Source organism: Lepus europaeus, chromosome 1 (genome assembly GCF_033115175.1).
Source record: "Lepus europaeus isolate LE1 chromosome 1, mLepTim1.pri, whole genome shotgun sequence".
In the NCBI taxonomy this organism is placed as follows: Eukaryota; Metazoa; Chordata; class Mammalia; order Lagomorpha; family Leporidae; genus Lepus; species Lepus europaeus.
The window spans coordinates 182,990,725-183,011,728 of record NC_084827.1 but is presented as its reverse complement, the minus strand read 5'-3'; the positions used below and the strand labels follow the sequence as shown (position 1 = coordinate 183,011,728).

General features: G+C 71.0%; 2 protein-coding genes across 2 annotated transcripts in view; one reads left to right on the top strand and one right to left on the bottom strand.

Moving 5' to 3' along the window:
- ANKMY1 (ankyrin repeat and MYND domain containing 1) overlaps window positions 1-199 on the top strand; it is a 52,085-nt gene extending 51,886 nt beyond the window's left edge. The window contains exon 17 of the mRNA XM_062197516.1: window positions 51-199. Coding sequence (XP_062053500.1) covers window positions 51-199 — 149 coding nt within the window. The remainder of the gene's footprint in view (window positions 1-50) is intronic.
- A 622-nt stretch (window positions 200-821) lies between these two features.
- On the bottom strand, window positions 822-20,114 carry GPC1 (glypican 1). The gene is made up of 9 exons (XM_062194045.1): window positions 19,934-20,114; window positions 6,234-6,392; window positions 5,179-5,570; window positions 4,666-4,831; window positions 3,638-3,768; window positions 3,438-3,557; window positions 2,979-3,112; window positions 2,620-2,795; window positions 822-2,330 (listed from the first exon to the last, which is right to left on the bottom strand). The coding sequence occupies exons 1-9, from the start codon at window positions 20,097-20,099 to the stop codon at window positions 2,101-2,103; spliced, it is 1,674 nt and encodes a 557-aa protein (XP_062050029.1). The 5' UTR covers window positions 20,100-20,114; the 3' UTR covers window positions 822-2,100.
- Window positions 20,115-21,004: the final 890 nt, after the last annotated feature.

Sequence of the window (21,004 nt, the reverse complement as noted above, 5' to 3'; positions counted from 1 at the left end):
CACCTGCCCCCCGTCTGCCCCCCAGTCTGACCTGCACCCTCTCCCCACAGCCAGGGAGCATCACTATTCCTCCTGGCTCACGCGGAGCTTCCGGAAGCTGCAAAAAGAGCCGAACAAGGGGGCCCCTCAGGACACGGAGAGCACCAGGACGCCACGGGGCCATCCGAAGCACGTGCACTCTGGCTACGGCGCGCAGTGACCACGGGGAGCTGCTGCGGCTGCGTCCTGGCCCACCCAGGCTGGGGCTGGCCCGGGCTCGCAGGGAAGGAGCTGGGCCACCAGGCGCTCGGCTCCCTGGGACCGTGGAGGGGCAGTGGGCGAGGACGCTGCGGTGACCGGGCAGGGCGGGGAGGGGCCTGGAGGAGGCCCACGTGGAGCTCTGCTGGACCCAGGGAGCTGCCGGGCCCCAGCACTCAGGGCCTGGGTGGGGGCTGCGGAGTGCAGCTCCCGAATAAAGCACGTGCAGGGCCCAGGCTGCCATGTCCGTGTGGGCTCTGCTCCTCTGACCAGGGAGCCCACCACCGCGTGAGCCTGCAGGGACGGGCACCCTAAGGATGCGGCAGGGCCCTTGGCTTGGGGACAGACTGATCCCCCGCCCCTCGGGTCACACCAGGCCCAGCCTGGCCAGGGGCAGTGCTGGTCCCTGTGCCCTGGCCTCAGGCCACCTACCAGGAGCCGGAGCCTGCCCAAGGCCCCTGTGAGTGGCTGGCTGGGGACGATCCGTGCTGAAGCCCCTCCCCATCTCCCAGTGCACCCTGGGCCAGGCCCCGCAGGGCTGAGCAAGAGGCAGGAAGGAGGGATGGCAGGAGGCCTTGTGCCGTGGGTCTCTAGCCTTTTATTCACACATGGACTCGAGGGTCACACGAATGGCAGGGACCGGGCAGGCCACAGCACAGCGCCCCCTGCAGGGCAGCCTGGGTGCTGCCACCCTGGTACCTGGGTGGTTGCTGTTCCAGGGCCCACGCCCAGCTCCTGCCACGACCCCTGCCTGGCTGGCATGCGCAGGGCTGTGCGGGGGGGGGGCAGCTGTGGGCCGCCCTGGTGGAGCAGTGAGCAAACATCAGCCCGCGGTGTTGTCCGGAGGCCTCCGGGCCCCAGTGGGAATCTGAAGGGCTAAGCGGCCTTCCCGGATGACCCCTGGCCACGGCGGCTCGGCACCCCCAGACCCTCGCCGTCCCGATCCCTGGCCTGGGGGCAGCGGCCCTGACTGCTGGGTGAGCTAGGGAGACACAGGGCCTGGGACCAGGGATGGCCACCAGGGCCCAGGGTGGTTCTGGGTCCCTCCAAGGCCATTTGGGAGATGGTGGGAGGGGCCTGGTGAGCAGGATCAGGCTGAGCCTGTCCACAGCAGCCCGTGGCCGCCACAGCCCTCCTCCTCCGCACAGCTGGCCGGGCCCAGGGAGGGACCGGGCGTCCGATCTGAGCTGAAGCTTCCCCAGCCACCCCACATCCCTTGTGGCCAGGGACGCCCTGACCTGGGACCTGGCTCCTGTCCGCGGTGGGGGGGTCGGTGCTGCTTCCCTCGGGGCTGGGGACAGCACCCCACTCTGGAAGAGAAGACAGAGTGGCCGCATCCATGTTCCGGGGGACCCCTCACTGTGGATCTGAGGGCTCCGCTGGACAGGGCCAGCCGGCACGGGAGGGGGGGTGTGGCTCAGAGCCCTCGCCGAGGTGGAGGGGGTGTGCGCGGCCTGGGAAGACCCGCCAGAGCCGACGCAGACCCCAGCCGCCTTCCCCGGGGCTTGGGGGAGGCTGTCGGCTTTGCCCTGCAGCACGTCCCCAGTGGGAGGAGGAAGATGAGGAAGGCACAGGCCACTCGTGGCCTCCGGTGAGGCGTGGCTTCCGGCCACCTCCTCTGCAGGCCTCGGGGGGGAGCGGGGGGGCAGCCGGGTGCCCTGAGGTCCCTGAAATGCATGGCTTTTGAGAGCGCAGGCTCCCCGCTGACCTGAGGGTCTCGCACAAACTGAGCGCCAGGGCGGAGGCGGAGGCCAGGCCGTGGGGTCAGAGCCGCTGTGCCCCACCCCCGGCCAAGGGGAGTCGAGTATCTGTTCTGTGTTTTGGCAAAGTTGTCCTTGGCCTCCGTCCCTGGGCCGGGGGCAGTTACCGCCACCGGGGCCCGGCCGCTGCCAGGACCGGGCTCAGGAGCAGGAGCAGCGAGGCCTGGGGCCGGGAGCAGCCGGCGCCTGTGGTCTTCTGCCCCTCGCGCTCCGACAGGCCAGGCAGGGCGTGGGTCAGGGGCGTCCGCGAGCCCGAGCTCTTCCTGCCCGCCCTCCGGCCGCACACGTCCTCCGGGCAGCCACCGCCGCTGCCCGAGCCGCTGCTGTCGTCACCTGGGGAGGGGGACAGGAGGCTCAGTGGGTCCGGCCCTGCCCAGGGACCCCGGTGCCCGTCACGTGCAGGGGTCCAGGGCCACAGCAGTGGGCCCCTGTCAGTGCCCCACCCCTGCCAGGCCTCAATGGTGCCCCGGGGCCATGGGGAAAGGGGGGCTTGGTGTCCCCGCCCAGGCAGCAGCAGGGCCCCTGGCGCCACGGGGGGAGCACGAAGCCTTGGGGGCCCCCCGCCCCCCTGCCCCGCCCGCCAGCCCACCCCGCCCTGCCCCGCCCGCCCGCCCGCCCTCACTGGCGTCCTGGAAGTCCACGTCGTTGCCGCTGAAGGCGCCGCGCAGCCGGTTGGTCATGATCTTGAGCTGCATGATCTGCTGGCGGATGGTCATGTCTGGCTTGGTGATGTCCACCTCCACCTCGGGGTTGTTGATCTGGTTGGCCAGGCCGTCACCCATCACCTCGGGGAGGTACCTGGGGGCGGGGCCTCGGGTCACTGTGCTGTGCCCGGGACCCCCCATGGCCCCCAGGAGGGAGGCCTCCCACTCCAGCCTCCCATGTCCACGTGTCCACAGTGCGGCACGTGGAGGACACGGCCCAGGCCTGGGGCCCAGCCGGGATACGTGGGCAGGACGGTCAGCGGCCAGCGGCACCTACCGGCCCTTGGCCATGCCGTTCCAGCAGCGGTCGTCGCTGCCAGAGCTCACGGCCATCTTCTCGCTGCACAGCGTCCCTGGCAGGCTGATCCAGAAGTCCTGGACGTCGCGGAGCTGGGCCTTGGCCTCGGAGACCTGCCGGGCAGTGGTGAGGCCACTGGGTGGCCTGTCCTCCCCTCCAACTACCTCCCTGCCAGGCCCCAGCCGTGGTGGGGTGGGGGGGGGCACTCAGCCCTGGCCAGACCCCAACCGTGGGGCAGGGGGGCACTCAGCACCCCCAGCCCTGGCCAGGCCCTAGCCACGGGGCGGGGGAGGGGGGCACTCAGCACCCCCAGCCCTGGCCAGGCCCTAGCCGCGGAGCAGGGGGGGCACTCAGCCCTGGCCAGGCCCCAGCTGTGGGGGGGCACTCAGCACCCCCAGCCCTGGCCAGGCCCCAGCCGCCTGGGTGGGGGGCACTCACCAGCTTGGCCAGCGTGCCTGACGGAGGCTTCTCCTGCAGCGTGAGCTTGCCCCGGCGCCGTTTCTCCTCGGGCCCAGTGCTCTGGGGGTTGACCTTGGGGTTCCCACAGCCCTGGATGACCTGGGAAGACACCACAGGGTCCTGGAGGGGTCGCACGGGGCCACAGCGGCCCCTGCCCCCGCGGCCCCGCCCGCTCGCACCTTGGCCGTGAGCGAGTCTCTGTTGTCCTGGAGGGTGCTGACGGCCTCTGCCAGCCACAGGTGCACGCCGCCGAGGACGCTCTCCGCGCCCGAGGGGCCCCAGAACTTGTCAGTGATGAGCACCATGGAGTCTGCCACGGGCCAACACGCACACGTCACGTGACGCACACACGTGTGCACGTCCGTCAAGCCAGCACCACGGGGACCCCAGGAGCACGTGTGCAGCTGGCCCGGCTTAGGGTGGTCACACCCCACACGCTTGCTGGCCCCCTTACGTCCACACATGCACGCAGGTGTGACGGCTCGTGAACACGCGAGCCACACGGTTTGCTTGTGCATTTGCCACCTCTCCCGTGTGCACAAGCATTTGCAAGGCTCACGTGTGTCGACAAGCTTTCTCGTTGGCTCACCACATACCTTCCCACGGACATCATGTGTGCTGGGGACCATGTCTTGGCCTAGGCACACGTGAGCACTTTCATGTTGGACACCACGCACGCTGACCCATCTCACAGCTGCACACGTACCTGACAGCCGCACGCGCACTAGGTACACATCAGTACGTACCGCACGCGCACTAGGTACACATCAGTACGTACCGCACGCGCACTAGGTACACATCAGTACGTACCGCACGCGCACTAGGTACACATCAGTACGTACCGCACGCGCACTAGGTACACACCAGTACGTACCGCACGCGCACTAGGTACACACCAGTACGTACCGCACGCGCACTAGGTACACATCAGTACGTACCGCACGCGCACTAGGTACACATCAGTACGTACCGCACGCGCACTAGGTACACATCAGTACGTACCAGCTTGCACGTGAGCCGGCCTGCCAGCTCTCAGTGCGTGTCTGTGTCATGGTGGGGAAGGACAAAGAACCACGGCCCCCAGGACTCCTCCTGGCACCACTCGGGCAAACAGACAGAAATCTGTGCCCTGACCCACAGCCCGCCCGGAGCCGGCCCTGGTGTGCGTGCCCCTTGCCGGGCAGCCCTGGCGGGTGGGGGGGCTCACCCAGGAGGTTCCTCCACTCGGCGTCCAGGTCGGCCTGGTTGGCCAGGCAGCCCTTGAGCACGTTCCGGCAGTAGTCGGGGCAGGGCCGGGCGCCGGGGACCCCCAGGCAGTGCGCACAGTACAGCAGCTTCATGACCGCCCGGGAGCACTCGGGGCCCAGGGGCACCTGGGGAGCACAGGCAGTCTGAGCCGGGCCCCCTGCCAGGGACGGGGCACCCCAACCAGTCCGAGGGGCCTGGGCCCCAGCCAGCCTTGGGGACACTGACAAGAGCCACAGGCTGGGGCTTGTCGGCACCCTGCTATCTCCAACCCCAGGGGCCATGCAGCTGGGAGCTGGGCGACTTCCCAGGAACCCTGGCTGGTGGGGGCTGGAGGCTGAGCCCCTCCTCATGCCCTACCCCAGGGGGCCTGGCCTCAGGTGCCCCCAGCCCGCTGCTCTGTCTCCTGCCCAGGTCACTGCAAGGTTCGGAGGAGCTGGGTTTTGGGGGCAGGACTTAGGGTCCCCGGACGCACCTGCGCCACCCTGCGGACCACGTCGCCGGCCACGCCCAGGCCCTGCACGAAGGCGCGGGCTGCCACGAAGGCGCGGGTGGCCCGCAGGCGCAGCTCGCGCGGGGCCTCGCCGAACGGCCGCAGCGCCTCGGCCTGCTTGCCCAGGCAGTCCAGGTAGTCGTCGGGCAGCAGCAGCTGGGGGTGCAGCTGCCGGAAGAGGCGCTCGAGCAGGCGCGCCCAGAAGTCGGCCAGCGTCTCCTCCAGGTGCAGGTTGGCGCCGCGGTAGTAGAGGCGCAGCTCGGCGTACAGGTCGCTGAAGGCCTTGGTGTTCTGTGTGTACAGCGGCCCGAAGGCCCCGGGGAAGGCGGCGTGCAGCGCCCGCTCCGAGTCGTTCAGCAGCTGCTGGAAGTGGTCTGCAGGCGGGCCGGCGGCGTGAGGCCCTGGGCCTGGACCACGGCCCCAGACATCCCCCCGCCCCCTGCCCGGAGGCCCAGCGCCGCCCGGTGACTGGGGCAGACCCACGGCGTCCCCAGGACCCTGGGCCACCAGGGCCTCTAAGGCACGAGGCCCAGTGGGCATCAGGCCCGAGTCCTCACACCGACTCCCAGGGCCTGGCTAGGACAAGAGACCCCCTAGCAGCCTTGGCCAAGCCCCCTCAACACCTCCCGCCCCCGCCCCAGCACATCTCCAGGCATCACTGTCTGAGGCACGCAGGCTGTGCCGCTGGCTGACCGGGGGCATGATGAGGTCCCCTCCGTGGCACCCTCAGGCCAGGACCTGTGTGGGGCCCCAGGAAGGACTGAGGGGTCAATGACCCCAAGAAGACAGCTGACTTCCACGCCTGAGGCTGCAGGGGCCACGCAGGACCCCCAGCGTCCCCCCGCCTGTGGCTCCACAGGGTCAAGGGTGGCCTCCTGGGTGGGGTAGGGGCTCCAGCTCCAGCTCCCCGGTGCCCGGCTCACCCTCTGCCCACTGCGATCCCCCAAGTCCCAGCTGTGCCTTCAACCCGGGCCCCAGCCCCAAAGCGCTCACCCCACCCTTGCGGGCCCCACGGGGCCTCCATGGCCTGCGCTCACCGTCAAAGCTGTGCAGTTGGGTGGCCAGCATGGCCTGCAGGCCGCGGCCGCTCTCCCGCAGCGCCGTCTCCAGCTCCCCGCGGCTGCGGTTCGCCAGGTTCTCCTCCATCTCACTGGTGCAGCAGGTGTAGCCGTGAGGGCAGATCCGCAGGTGCTCGCCTGTGGGGAGGGGCCGGCATGAGGGAGGCGGAGGCTTGGGAGCCAGCACAGAGCGCCAGCCCTCTGCCCCGAGGCAGGGGTGTCTCCCAGCACAGCCACTCCCAGCCCAGCTTGGCCCCACTGCCGCCTGACATGGCAGGGCGCCTGTCCTGGGCCCAGCAGAGCCAGGGCTGGGTTCGTGTGGGGTGGGAAGGGGGCCGCAGTCTCAAGGCTCCAAGCGATGGGTTCCGGGCCTAGCAGGTGCCCCTGGCCCAGGGCCCGGAGCTGGGTAGAGGAGAGGAGGGAGTGCAGGCCTCCTCCGCCCCACACCGGCACCAGGGGGCGAGGCACCCACCTCCCACAGTGGGTGCCCAGCCAGGAGCCATACACGGCTCCACAGGACTCTGCGCACAGGCCCTGGAGCAGCCGGCGCCCTGGGGCCTGGGGCCGGGCCCCGCCCACCGTGCACCCCGCCCAGGGCGCCATGGGCTCAGAGGTGCCAATCACGTTCCGATGAAAGCTTTCGAGAGACCAGCATGCTGAGGCCCAGGGAGCGGAGGTCTGTCGTCCCTGTTCCCCGCCCAGGTCCCACTCCTCCCAGGCCAGACCCCGCCTCCCAGGGGACGGCCTGGGCGGGGCAGTCCCTCCCACATGCTCAGTGAGAAGGGCCCGGAGCCCCTGGTGGGATGCAGGATGTAAGCCCCAGCTGTGGGTGGGGAGGCCTGGAGCCCCTGGCTGGGCCCCGCCAAGCTCTGCCCGTCTTGTTGATGGGAGGGGTGGACCTGCCACATCCATGGAGCCTGCGGCAGGCGGGCCAGGGGCCAATGCCCCCCACCCCCGCACCAGGGAGAGGCCGGGGTCGGGAGGGGAGCTTTCTCAGGTTGGGGTCCGGGCCTGGGGGGCTCAGTTCTGGAATGTTCTGAGGCTTGAGCCCTCCCCAGCCTCCGCCTTATGGCCTGAGGTGCCCCTGTGAGAGGCCGTTGGGTGTGTCAGTGGAGCCTGACCCAGAAGCCAGCCCCGTGCATCCTGGACCCAGCAGGGCAGGTGGCTGTGGTGCACCGGGTCGGAACCAGCCTCTTTCCAGGAGGGAGGGCCTTGGGGGGCAGCTGGGGGTGGGGACCATGCCTGTCCTAGGCCAGGGCTCAGAGACGCCTAGCCTGGCAGATTGGGCTCCCCATCCTGCCCTCGTGGGCAGTGGCCTGGCAGCCAGGGCTGGGACAGAGGACCCGCCTGCACCCCCTCACTTGGCTCCCCCGCTCTCCCGGGGGGGGCGCACTGTCCGGAGGTGGACCCCTCCCCCACCAGGTCCTCCACAGGGCCAGGCCCGCCTGCGGGGAAGGGGCCGAGCGGCTGCCCCAACCCCGTCCCTTAGCAGGCCAGGCCAGCACAGAGCTGGGAGAGGCTGGGGGGCAGGTGATGACGGCCCCCGGCCATGCTGCTGTGCACAGAGGCGGGCCCAGTCTCCTCAGGCCAGGGGTCCACCTTGAGGGCCACTCCCGCCGTGCACGTCCCTGCTCGGGCCCCCAGTCCCCACCTCCGCGGTGCAGACAGAGGCCACGGCGCCCCCAGCCACCCCCCGGCCACCTTGCCCAGCCAGCCCGGCGGCCTGTGCTATTCCAGCAGCCCCAGCACAGCCCCCGTCCCTCCCTCCCTCCTCGGACAAACACGGGAGTGAAGACACGGAGCCAGAGCCTGGGCGCTGGCCCGAGGGCCCCGGGCAGGCTGGGCTGGCAGCCCCTGGGGCCTGGTGCAGGTCAGAGCCCTGGGCAGGCTGGGCAGGGCAGCCCCTGAGGCCTGGTGCAGGTCAGAGCCCCAGCTGCTGAGCTCTGGTCCAGCTCAACTCCTGCCTCTGGGCGGCTCTGCTGGTGCTGGCCTTCAGGGGTGGGGGTGGCCCTGCAAGCCGGCCCCTCCTGGGAGCATGGTGGGGGGCTGCCTGGAGGGGGGGGCACACCGTCTGGCCCACAGAGCTGCACTCTGTCCTCCGGCCCTCCCTCCACACCAAGCACCTCCCTTCTCTGGCTCAACACCCAGAGAAAGGGGCCTCAGGCCAGGAGGGGTAGCCGTGTGGGGGTGCGTGCCTCTCCCTCCTCTCACCCCGTCCCAACGGAGGGAGGGGCTGCACCCCCTCCTCCACCCCCACCACGGGGGAGCGGCTCCAGGTGCTCACTTCATGGCAGGCTGGGCCACCCCAGGGCCCCCAGGCCCAAACCCCCCAATGCGTGGACTCACGGTCTCCACCCCCCCCCCCGCAGAGGCCCTTCCCCCACTCAGCCTCTGCCAGCAGTGGCTCAGTCAGGTGCCAGCCCTCCTGCCACCTGCTGGCACAGCCGCACAGCAGCCCCCGCCAAAGCGGCAGCAAGACCCCCGCCTTCACAGCGCCCCCCTCCCCCCCAGCAGCTGTCCCAAGGAGACTGCAGAGCCCCGCAGACTGGCCGCCGGGAGCCTTGGCAGGTGCTCCCTTCCGACAGTCCCAGCGCCCCCCCGCACGCCCAGTGCCGCCCCCGGCCCTCCCCACCGCCCACAGGGGGCTTTTCCAGCCGACAGGCGAGCCCCCCGGGCTGTCAGTCCCCGTACAGGCTCGAACCCGAGCAGCTGCTCCGCGACCCCTCCCCAGGTCCACTCCGTGCCCACGGCAACCACAGCCCGGCTCCCCTGACTCCCCGCGACCTCCCACCCGGAGCCCCGCAGCCGTTTCACCCAAGCGACACCCTCCGCCGCCGCACTCCTCCGCGCTCCGGCCGCCGCCGCCCCCCGCCAGCCGGGTCTGCGCGGGCAGCAGAACAAAGGTTCCACCGCGTCCGCCAGGTGCGGGTCGCCAGCCGCCCGCCGAGGACCGCACGCCGGCGGGCAGCGCAGGGGTCTGGAGCGGCGCGGGCGGCGCGCGGGGAGGGGGCGCTGGCGCAGTGGGCGGGGGCTGCGGCAGCCGTGGCGAGGGGAGGGGCGCGGGCGCGCGATTGGCGGCGCAGGGGCTGCCGCAGTGGGCGCGGCCGGCGGGGGAGGGGGCTGCCGCAGGAGGGGGGCGGGGAGATGATGGATGGGTGGGGGTCCCAAAGGGCAGGGCTGCGGGTGTGGATGGCAGCGAGGAGCGAGGAAAACGGGGCAGGGGCCGGTGGGCCGGGGTCGGCGGCATCTCCAGCTGCGGTGCGCCCTGGGCGGCGTCGCGGGCTCCCCGGGCTCTGCGGCTCCGGCACCGGGCAGTGCTGCGGCCGCCCCGGCGCGCACGGCGAGGGCGGCTCCCGGCAAGTCTGCCTGCCCCCTCGCGTAGCTCCTGCCGCGCCGCGCGGCGCCGCCCCCGTACCCGGCCGGCGCCCACCTGCCCTGCGGGGGCTGCTCCGCTCTCCGCCCGGGCCCGCACCCCGAGTTCCCGCTGGGCACCCGCATCACTCAAGCCGCCCCTGTCCAGCCGTGAGTCCTGCGACATGGCTCACCGTCACCCTCTGTGCCCCGCGGCCAGGTCCTGCACCTGGGGACACACAGGCCTGCTGGGGTGGACCCTGCCAGGGCAGGACATGCATCCACGACCCTCCAGGAAGGGTTTTACCAGGTGTGTGTGGGGGGGGGCGGCTGCAGTCCCAGCTGCCTGGGCCCTGCCTGCAGACACCAGGTGTGGGGCCTTGGTGCGGCAGAACAAGGCCATCCGTCCAGCGGTCTCCCCACGCCCCTAGCCTGCTCAGTGGCCATGGCCAATGCTGAAGATGCAGGGGACCCCAGGCTTGGGGGGCCATGGCCAGGAGGGCAGCTATGCGGGTGGGGGGAGGCTCCACTCCCTTTCTCCCACCTCTAACTGCCCAGCACCTGTGCCAGACCTGGCGCTAAGGGAGCAGGTGTGCCTGGGAGAGGGGCCGACTGCCCACACTCATGGCCGGCAGTTTCTCCACAGGCCGGTGCCTTCTCCCAGAGGCGCCGCGTGGCACGGGGACCCTGCGCCCCTGCTGTGATAGCCACGAGGCTCAGCCCTGCCACAGTCCACGGTCCCGAGCCCTCTCAGCCTTGCAGGGCTCGTTCTCCCCCGACAGAGCCAACGCCCGGGACTGAGAGCCGGTGCAGACACAGCCCTGGGTGCCAGTGACGCTGGATTTCAGATGCACAACGAATCGTTTCTTAGCTTAAAACGTTTGGTCCAGAATGGTGAGTGGGGCGTGCAGAGGTCCCCCCACCCACACTCTCGGCAGGGAGCACAGAGGTCCCCCACACCCACATCCCCGGCGGCACAGCTGCCGTGCCAAGCCGAGATCAGGCCGCCCGGCCCTAAGAGAGAAGTCCTAAGCCCAGCCAGGACACAGCCAGACAGCAAGGACCGGGTACCGGGCGACCTGAGCCAGGCACCCACAGACAGGTGCTGCTCGGCCCCGGGGAGTCCAGCTCACAGCTTCGGGAGCAGGATGGGGAGGGTGTGGGGTGGGTGATGGCGGTGGGCGCAGAGCTGTGCCCGTCAGAGTTGTTAAGATGGACACGTGGTGCTGTGCTCGCCGGACCACAAGCAAATGGCCTCCTCACCACGCCCCCCGGGACAAGGACACGGGACACACTCATGCCCTGACACGACTCTGCAGACACACTTACACTGAAACATTAAAATGCTTGAAACAGCACCTACAGAATGAGTCTGCACCTGAAACTAACTTAACTGGGTGTTTTGTGTTTTCAAGAAATTACATATTTGAAAAGGAGAGAGAGAGAGAGAGAGAGAGAGAGAGAGAGAGAGAGAGAGAGAGATTGATTTCCCATCCATTGGTTCACTTCCCAAATGCCTGCAGCAGGTGGGGACAGATAGAGCTGGGAACTCCGTCCAGGTCTCCCGGGTCGGGGGCAGGGACCTGCTGCTTCCCAGGGTGCACACCAGCAGGACGCTGGACACAAGCCCAGGCGCTCCCGACGGGATGCAGGAGTCCCAATCGAGTGCCTACCCCAGGGTGCCCGATGTCTATGTGCTAAATCTGGCAGCCCCTCATGAGGTGTGGGGTCCCCGCCCGAAGCCAATGAGCTTCCCGGCCCACAGCAACTGTCACCTGTGGGTGGCTCCCGGTCTGCCCCGGCTGCGGGAGGGGGAGGTGGTGTCACTTCCCCAGCCCCCAGCCTCCTTGGAGAGCCACGTGCCTCTCCCAAGCTCAGCACACCCAGCTCATGATGGGGAGACAGAGGAAAGGGACCCGCCCACTCCCAGACCTCCCTCCCGGCCCGAGTGCCTCCTGGAGGAAACGAGGGTCCACGGCTGACCAGGACCCAGGGCACCCTGGACCCCCAAATGGCCCAGCTGCCCCAGTGTGGAGAAGAGACTGCTCTCGCAAAACCAGAGCCCGGGGTCAGGGCTGTGGGGCGGTGGGCACAGCTCAGCCCCTCCCCAGCCCTGCTGAGCCCGGGGATGAGGGCTCAGGCCCGGATAAGTCTGAGCAGATGCCTGGGTCCTGCCCTCCCTGGGCAGCCCCCCTGGGCCCCTGCTCAGGTCTCAGGGTCGTCCAGACTGAACCCCGTCTCCACGGCAGTGGGAACTGGCCCCAAGCACCTGGTGTCCTGGTCCTGCCCCGTCTCCACCCAGACTCGGGCCTGGAGGGCAGAGGTGGGGTACAATGCTCGGGCAGGTGGCCCAGGGGGTGGGGCCAGTCCCATCCTGGGGAGGGGGCAGAGGGACAGTAATAGGACCTCCAGGATATGGCGGCATGAGACCCCTGGAGACAGCAGCTGTACTGACCCCGTCCCCTCCTACTGGTCTCCAGGGTCAGCAGGCTTCCTCCTCTTGCCATCGCCCAGGCTGGCCCTCGCCGGCCACCACCACGGTGCTGTGGGCTACGCTCAGGAGGGGCCGGCCAGCGGGAGCACCGGCACTGGGCAGAGACCACCGGGGCCGACATCCAGCAGGCACGGAGACGGTGGCCGGCCCTCCCCTCCTCAACAGCCTGCTGGAGAGGATGAGGGCTCGCTGTCGACAGGTGCACCTGACCTGGCACGGAAGGAACAGGGCTCCTGGGCCCTGGGATGATGGCCACTGAGAAGGGCCACTGTCTTGACCGGGGGAGTGGCCTAGTGCCCAGCAGGCTGCCCTGTGGAGGAGCAGGCTGTACAGGAACACATGCCTGCTCCTGCTCCTGCTCCCACGGCCGCTCTGGGCTCTCCCCACAGCCGGCCGCCCTCGGACCGTCCCCCTCCCCACGGCCGGCCGCCCTCGGACCGTCCCCCTCCCCACGGCCGGCCGCCCTCGGACCGTCCCCCTCCCCACGGCCGGCCGCCCTCGGACCGTCCCCCTCCCCACGGCCGGCCGCCCTCGGACCGTCCCCCTCCCCACGGCCGGCCGCCCTCGGACTGTCCCCCTCCCCATCAGAAGCTCTGGAAGGATCGGGGCCTTGCTCTGTCTGGGTGCCCAGAGCAGCCTCTGCCACAGAGCATGGCGAGGGATGAAGGCGGGGTCTCCTGGGCCCCTCAAACTTGACCGGCAGAGACCCCATGCCGTGTCCCACCTTCCCCAGCAACCACGCCCTCACCCTGCTCACCCCCGCCCAGGGCCAGACCCCACACGGAGGGCACCCGACAAAGGAGGCCGCCCCAGAGCAGCTCAGGTGTGGCCCTCTGGATTCTGGATCTCGTGCCGGCCCCCACTCTGCTGGCCGACCTGCTCTGCCCAGCCCTCGCCCTCCGCCTCTGGCCGTGCAGACACAGGAGCACGGGTCCGCCTCGTCTGCCCCGCCCCCGTCTCCTCTCTGGTCCTTCCAACAAGTGGGCCCCAGACTGCAGATTCTGGCAGGAGAAGGCGGGTGCTGGGCTCCTGAATGGGGAGAAGCCCTAGGGTCCGGGGCCGTGCACCAGGACGGGGAGATGGCCGTCCAGCCTCACAGCTCAGTGCCAGCACAGGGCAAGGAGGGCTGTGGTGCGCAGTGGGAGGGGCCCTCCTGGGGGGGTGCCTGCACCCCTCAGCCTGGCAGGTGCAGCCCTGGGCGGGGGTGAGACTGTGAGCCCGTGTAGGACCTGCACGCCATCTCCCTTCACCTCCAGGGACAGGAGCAGCAGCTGGGCACTGAGGTTAAGCACAGCCACGGCGCCTGTGGACCCTCGGACACTGGCCCCGTCCGTGGCTGCACAGTGTGTGAGTGCCTTGGTGGTGGCTTTGCTTCAGCACCAAGGACAGGGGCCCGCACACAGTAGGGGCTCGGCGGGAGCTGGGCCTGGGCTGTGCTCTGTCACCGTGCCCCGCCCCGGGTGGGCAGGTGGCCAGCCCCTTCCTCAGCCCTGACGCTGCCCCGCCCCCTCCTGCAGTCGCCGCACGCGGTATTTGGCACAGGGTGTTCTGACCCCTGGCCCCCGGGGCATCCACAGAGCCTGCAGGCCCCCGCTCAGGATGATCTGGAAGGGTGAAATCGCGGAGGAAGCACATTCTGATACAAAACACCCCCTGGGGGACACGGGCAGCTCCTCCCTCTCCCAGGAACACCGGCTTCGCTGGCCCAGCAGTGGGCATGGCTCGGTGAGAATCTCACAGGGTGCACGCGGTACCAAAAGCTGCACAGTACGGACGTCAAGGGACGAGGAGGCATCCCTGGGCAGGGAAGAGAGGCTGTGGTGTGCTTAGAGGTCACAGCAGGGGGTGCACCTGCTGTCAGCCACGCCCACCAGCTCCCCGAATCCTATCCCCCAGCCTCAGCCGTGCACTCAGCCAAGGACCCCAGCTGGGAATGACCCGCCTTCGCCCTCCTGCCTGCCCTTCCGGAGCGGCCGGCACCTCCCACCCCTGCCCCAGCTCCCCCTGCTTCTGAAGAGGTCCCCAGACCACACCCCCGCCACTGTGACAGCAAAAGCCCCACGCGGCCGCTCCTAAACCTCCCCCCGGGGCGTGGCTTCCCCAGTGAGTCTGAACCGCACCAGGACATGCACTGGAGAGGGGGCGCCCACCCTGGACGTCAGGATGCAGAAGCAGGGACACGAGACTGTGGGGGCCCCGTCCCTGTGACGTGGCTGTCGGCCCGGCGTCCTGAGCGCCATGAGCACCTGAGCCGACCCTGGCTGTAGGTGGCATCCGCTTCCTCCCCAGGGCTGGCAAGTGGTCACAGGCAGGGGGAGGGGGGCCCGTGCTCCCTGTGGCCCCCAGAGCCACGCGTGGACATCACACACAGCTACTCCAGAGGGAGCTGGGCTGGGGGGTCAGGGCCCTGGGATGGGTCGACGGCCGCCCTCGTGTCTGGGGCCCCTGCACAAAGGTGAGCATCCCAAGCACACGTCCCCGCCGGGGAGCAGGGCGGCGCCTGTCCAGGCGGAGCGGGAGGCACTGCGCCCACACCCACCAGCGCTGGGGCACCAGCTGGGGTGCAGACAAGGCCCAGGGGAGGCCTGGGAGCCCCACCTGCGTTTCTCCCTGGACCCTGAACTTGTGGGGACAGGGACAGGAAGACGAAGGCCTCGGGCTCACTGCCTGACCAGCTGCTCTGTGTCCTCCCCAGGCAGCAGGACAGCGGGACTCAGGGAGCGACCTCAGGAGGCCCACTGGGTGCGGCTGGCCACGGCCGGGACAAGCCTGATCCTCTGTCCTCAGCGGGGTCCTCCTCCTCTCACGCCCTGAGGTGACCCTCCCTCGGCCTCCCACTCGTGGCCTCGGGGGACCCCCTTTGCCCCTGGGGGCTGTCATGCCCGCGTCCTGGCGCTCCATCCTGGCCTGACCTTGCCTCGCAGACGGACACACTGAGGGCACCTGTGTCCCCCGGCAGGGAGAGGCAGCGTGGGTGGCTGCGCCCCTCCCTACTCCCCCGGGGCCCACCCAGGCACCTGGGCTGGAACAAGAGCGACTTGGCACAGGTGGGGGTCGGGGGTCTCCAGCTGGGCCCTTCCCTGGGACTCCCCGCCCTTCTGCTCACAGAGGTGTGGCAGCAGCTGGATGGGTGGGGGTGGGGGTGCCCGAGGGCCTCCCTGACCGCCAGCTCCAGCCCAGGCCCCCACCGTTGGTTTGCAGAGCCTGTGCTGTCCACCAACAGCCCTGCCCACTGACCTCAGGGCCAGCCTGGGAGGCGTCCTTTGTGGCGTGGCCAGGCTGGCCTTGTGGAGCTCTGGCCCCTGGTGCTGGGCTCTGGCTTTGTCTCCCCAGGCCCAGCGGAGTCTGCCTAGGGCTGGCCCCTGTGCTGGCCGCCCTGGCCCGCGGGGCAGCAGGGGCAGCGGCAGGGCAAGGGAGCAGGCTGCCGGGGTCCCCAGGGGCGGCCCTGTCACCCAGCCAAGGCACTAAAACCCAGCCCTCGCACAAATGAGCAGCCCGCCCAGCTGGGCCGAGTCTTAGATGGCAGCCTCCAGACCCTGACTCACCTCCCGGCCCCAGTGCTGCCTGGGGATCTCGCACTCCGTGGGGACCCCAGCCAGTCTCTGAGCCATGACTCCGCCCCCTACCGGGGCCCTAGGGTCCTGTCTCACTGCCCCCGCACAGCCACAGGACGTGTGGACGCCAGCCACTGCCCTGAACACGCGCAGAGTCGTCAGGGGGCGGCGGCACAGGAGGGGGGCTGACCTCATCCCACGCCTGGGCCAGCCCCAGGGCGGGACAGAGCCATCAGGAGGCTTGGCCTTGTCCTCAGGGGCCCCAGTCAGGGCAGAGTAGAGCCCAGGGCTCTGCCCCGAGACACAAGTCCAACAGGAGGGGCAGCAGGGCTGGGAGTGAGCTCCGCTCACAGCCGGCTCCTCGCCCCGGCGTTGTGAGTGTTGGCAAAGGCAAACCAAGCTGGGGCCCTGCTCCATCACACCTGGCACCCCCACAACTGGGAGATGGAATGGCCCCCGCGCAGCGCCCTGGGAGGATGGAGGCCGAGACTCATGAGCCCGGGGATGCCAGAGGCTGCCGGCAAACCCGGCCCCCGCGGGGCGCCGCACCCGCCTGCCTGTCCGCAGAAATGCAGAACCCCGAGCCTCTGCACCCGGACCCCGCTGGTACACGGCAGGACCGGGATCTGCCACCGCAAGCGGAGCCAGCGCCTGGCCAGACCTGGCGGGGCAGGGAGCAGGCACCAGGGCAGGGGTGTGCCCATGGTGGTCCAGCCAAGGTGCACATAGCAGGAAGTGGGAGGAGTCACAGCCAAGGTGCAGGCAGGCAAGGGCGGGGTGTAGGACCCCAGGCTCCTACAGCTACCCAGAATTCCCCGCTGCCCCTGAATCTGAGCAGCAGGTGTGCGGCCGCCACACCCAATGCTGACTACGAACAGCTGGGGAGTGGGCGCGATGCCTGGCTCACCTCACACCTGGCCGCCCAGTGCCTTGACCTGGGAGCCAGAGGGAGAACCAGGCCACTCCCGGGGACTGTGCCTCCCCACCCCCGCGCCACGCCGTCCCCACCCCGGACACTTCTAAGCGGCCCAGGGCACCTGCCCAGACTTGCTCCTAGCCAGACTCGGGCAGGGCAGGCAGTCGGCAGGCGGTCAGCAGGCGTGGCGCCAGGAGCCCACACTCAGGCCCTCGGCCGTGGCCTGGCGCCCCTCTCAGGGCAGAGACTCGCCCCACACGGCTGCCCTGACAGCTGCACACCACGGGGGCCGGCTCCCGGCTCCAGCCAAGGAGGCCCCAGGCAAGGTTGGGGCTGAGCAGAGAGGGCCTGGGTCTCCACAGGGACCCCCGAGCCAGGCCGGGGAGGGAGCTCTGGCTCCAGGCCAGGGTCCACTCTCTCTCCGCTCCCCGTGCCTGGGGCCAGCCCCTCGGCTGACACCTGTGCCCACGCAGCAGTGGTTCTGTGGCCTACGTGTGTCTACCCTTTCCCTCCTCCGGCCAGGACTCAGCGTGTGCCCTGTGGCCCTGCCACAGCAGCGGGAGGCCTGGCCACGCGGGAGGCTGAGCCGGGCAGCACTGTCAGCATGGACAGAGGCTGGGGCGGGATTCCAGAGGAAGCAGGCTCGGAGGGCTCTGCTCCACCCGGCGTGCTGGCTAGACCCTCAAGGGCAGCGCCTCGGGCAGTGCCCTGCTCCTAAGCCCCCATCTCAGCTCCTGGACGTCCCGTGGAGGGTGTGCGTGGATCTGTGCAGAGGGCCGTGGGCTGAGCCCATCCACGCAGCGCCCGAGATGGCTGGGAGACACAGAGACATGGGATGCCTCTCCCTCCCCAGCGTCTGGAGGAGCCGGCGGGCGGCTCAGAGCTCCGGCGAGGACCCAGGCCGTTGCGTCACGCAGGTGGCCTGCTGGAGCCCAGCTCCCCTGGGGCTGCCCAGGGCCCCGTCCTCAGGCTGGGGATGACGAAACCCACAGGGCAGCCCTGGGGGCCCGGGCTGAGCCACATGGCATCAAGGACCTCCGGGGCAGGGAGGTATGGTGGCCCAGGCGGCTTCCCCCTGCCCACGAGCGAGGGCGTCAGAGCCGGCGTGCAGAAGGAGGGGGTCCTGCTGAGGGTCCCCCAGGCTGAGCCCTGCGTGCAGGCTCCAGGGTGTGCCGGGGTCCACCCCAGCTGGCAGGCAGCTCCTGTCCCCAGCCTCCGACCTCCTTCCCCCAGGGCTCACCCTCTGACCCAGGCGTAGAGACCCCGAGAACAGGGCCGAGTCATGACAAGCCCCTGACCCCTCAGTGTCTCACTCCAACCCCGGCTGCCCTACGGAGCCCCCGCTGTGGGCCAGGCTCCATGGCTACAAGAGAACCTGGCAGCGGTGGCCCATGCAACGGACACACAGACGGGCACACGGGAGAGCAACTGGTGTGCTGAGGCCGGGCAGCAGGAGCTCGGCCCTCGTCCCCCTGCCGTCCCCGGGAGCGCCCCTCCCAGGCCTGCTGCCTCACCTGCCCCCCGGGACGACCATCGTCAGCACCACCTGGCTGGGCTGTCCAGAAAGAAAGTGGGGAGGAGCCCACCCCACCCCCACGCTGCCCCGCCACCGGCTGCTGTGTCCCCACTCCTGGCTCCTCAGCCCAGGCCTCCTGCCCGCTCCCTTCTTTGGGGGGGGGGTCTCTGCTGCCTCCCCAGGCCTGGCCAGCTGAGCCCAGTGCCAAAGCCCAACAGGCGGCCACCCCCAGGCCCTCTGTGAACCGCAGCCTGCAGCAGGGGCCCAGGGCAGCCCTAGGCCACGGAGGGAGGTGCGTGGACAACGGGCCACCAGAGGGCGCCCAGCTCCCAGAGGCCAGGCCTGGTGGCGCCAGGCTGGCCTTGCTGCCCCGAGGACTGCGGCGGCCCTGGGAGGCCACCCAGCCTCTCTTGACCCCGATGGTGCCCACACAAGCTCCGGCCCTGTGGAGTCGCGGGGTCGCGGGGGCAGTGCAGGGAGGGGGTCTGGAGGGAGCAGCGCCCCTCGCGGGGCACAGGCAGGCAGGGAAGTTGCTCCTGCCTCAGGCCTGGGGGAGGGCAGCACCCCCACCCCTCCACGTAGAAACCAACACCACTCGCTGGTCCCTGTCCCACCGTGCTCCCTGCCCAAGGGGCCAAGCCCTCCCCCTCCTCACCCCTACGGCTGCCCAAACTCTGCTTCTGTCTCTGCCTCAGTGGGACAGCAGCTGGTGGCTGCGAGCCAGCTCAGGGCAGCAGGATGCCACAGCGGGCCCCAGAGCGGGGGCAGCTCCTCAGCCACCCCCGGACCCGGCAGCAATGCCAGGGACGCCCAGGTCAAGTTCATGCTCGTGCAGGGGAGGAGGCAGGGCGTGAGCCTGACAGTGCCAGGGCCTGGTGCTGCCGGGCACCCAGGTGTGCAGCCTCCCAGACGGGCTGGTCCAGGGCTGGCGACCAGGCCTGCATCTGCAGAGGGAGGCAGGGGAAGGCCTGTCCTGGGGCGCGTACCGGGGGCATGGCAGGCCACAGAGCACCCTCCCCCCCGGCAGTGGGCACCTGCCATCCCCATGTCACCATCTGGGCACGCCCGCCCACCCGGAACCAGGGGTGCCGAGCTCCGGCCCACGGTGGCCAGCGAGGCTTTACACTCGTTTGAGGGGGACGCGGGGGTCTGGGCGGGCCTCGGGACGCTGCGCCCACCGCCCCACCCCACAGGCACTCTGTCCCTGGAGCTCCTCGGGCGGCAGGGAGGGGCTGCGCCTGCAGGCAGCTGCAGGGCTGAGGCGGCCGCCGCGAGCGAGCGAGCGAGCGAGCGCGCCGCTCCGACAAAGGCAGGGCAGGCCCTGGGCGGGATCCAAGGCGCCGACCACCTGCAGCTGGCCTCGCGGTCCCAGGCGGCCGCAGTGCCCGGCGGGGGCCCGGCGCACGCAAGGGCGGGGGCGCGGGCGGCCACAAGTTCGAGAGCAGAATTCCTGCGCAGCGCCGCGGTCCGCCCGCGGGTCCGGGGCGCGCAGTCCGGGCCCCGTCTCCCCGTCCGCCACCGGGTTCCAGGGAGGAGGGGGGGTCCACCCGCAAGACCCACTCAGGCTCCCGTCGCCAGAGACTCCGCGGGCAGCCCCGGGCAGGTCAGCCCGCCCCGCGGCGAGGGCGGCCGGCCGGCTGCCCCCGGGAGGAGCGCGCCGAGAGGGGGACCGCCTGGCCCGCAGCCCGGCGAGAGCAGCTTCGCCGAGAAGGGCTGGCGTGCGCCCGGGCACCGCGGGCGCGGGGCAGGGGCAGCGAGGGCCGTGGGGGTGCCGGCGAGCCGGGCCGGTGTTCGGCGCGAGTGGCCGCGCGGGGAGCCGCGGGGCGCTGGGGTGCGGGCCTCACTCACCCGAGATCTCCGCCTGGGGCACGTCGCTCAGGCTGAAGCCCTTGGCCCCGTAGATCTGGCGGACTTCGCTGCAGCTCCGGCTTTTGCTGGCCGGGTCCCCGCGGGCGCAGGAGACGAGCGCGGCGGCCGCGCACAGCAGCCACCAGCGTCGGGCCCGGAGCGCCATGGCGCGGCGGCGGCGCCCCCAGCCGCCCGCCCGCGCCCCGTTCGGATCCCGGCCGGGCCCCGCGCAGCCCCCGGCCGAGAAGGGCAGAGCCAAGGTCCCGACGCGCGGCGCGCGGTCCGCAGGCGGAGACAACAAAGCCGGCGGCGACGGAGGCGCGGGGCGCGCGGGGCGCGAGGTCCGGCCGCTCGGTCGGGCCGCCCAGAGCGCGGCGGGCGAGCGCGCAGCCCCGGCTCGGCGCCTCCCCCGCCGCCGGCCCGGCCCCTCGGCGGCCGCGGGAGAGGGGAGGGGCGGGGCACGATCCGGGGCGCACCGGGGCTCCTCGGCTCTCGGGACACCCGAGGCTCACCCCGCCCGCACCAACCGGCCGGCTGCTCGGGCGCGGCGGGAGGAGCCGGGGGCAGTGCGAACCGCGCGTCCGGGGTCCCCAGGGCGGGCCCCCTCGCCGGCGCCCAGGGCGGCGGCACCACCTGTGGGGGCGGGGCGGGGGCCGGGGAGGGGGCGCCGAGGCAGGGCTTCCCCCGCCGGACGTGACATCACGCCCGCCGCGCTCCAATCAGGAGCCTCCCCGCCCCCAGCCGAAATCTGCACGCACCGTCCCGCCGCGCTGCCCCCCGCGCTCGCCGCGCGCCCTGCCTTCCGTCTGCCCCGCGCGCGGAGCGGGCGCTCTGGTGTGCGTGCGGGAGCCGGGGCTCTGCGCGGGGCGCGGGCCCGGCTGCGGAGGCCTCGCGTGGCCCGGTTTCTGGCTGGGGATTCTCCGCAGGTTTCCCGGCTCCCTCCACGTGACTCTGGAGGCCAGAGAAACAAAGCCATGCGGCGGCGCGGGGCGGGCGTGGCCCCGGCTGCGGGTGGTGGCGAGGACCTGCGGGGAGGAGGAGGAGGCGTGCGGGGGCCGGCGCAGTCTGTGG

What these genes read in the sequence shown, in the direction of transcription:
- GPC1 (XM_062194045.1), bottom strand. Translation starts at nt 20,099, where the DNA reads ATGGCGCTCCGGGCCCGACGCTGGTGGCTGCTGTGCGCGGCCGCCGCG. An exon ending in TGGTCCGCAGGGTGGCGCAG is followed by an intron (nt 4,832 to 5,178) that starts GTGCGTCCGGGG and finishes TGTGCTCCCCAG; the next exon opens with GTGCCCCTGGGCCCCGAGTG. An exon ending in CGAGTGGAGGAACCTCCTGG is followed by an intron (nt 3,769 to 4,665) that starts GTGAGCCCCCCC and finishes GGCCCGTGGCAG; the next exon opens with ACTCCATGGTGCTCATCACT.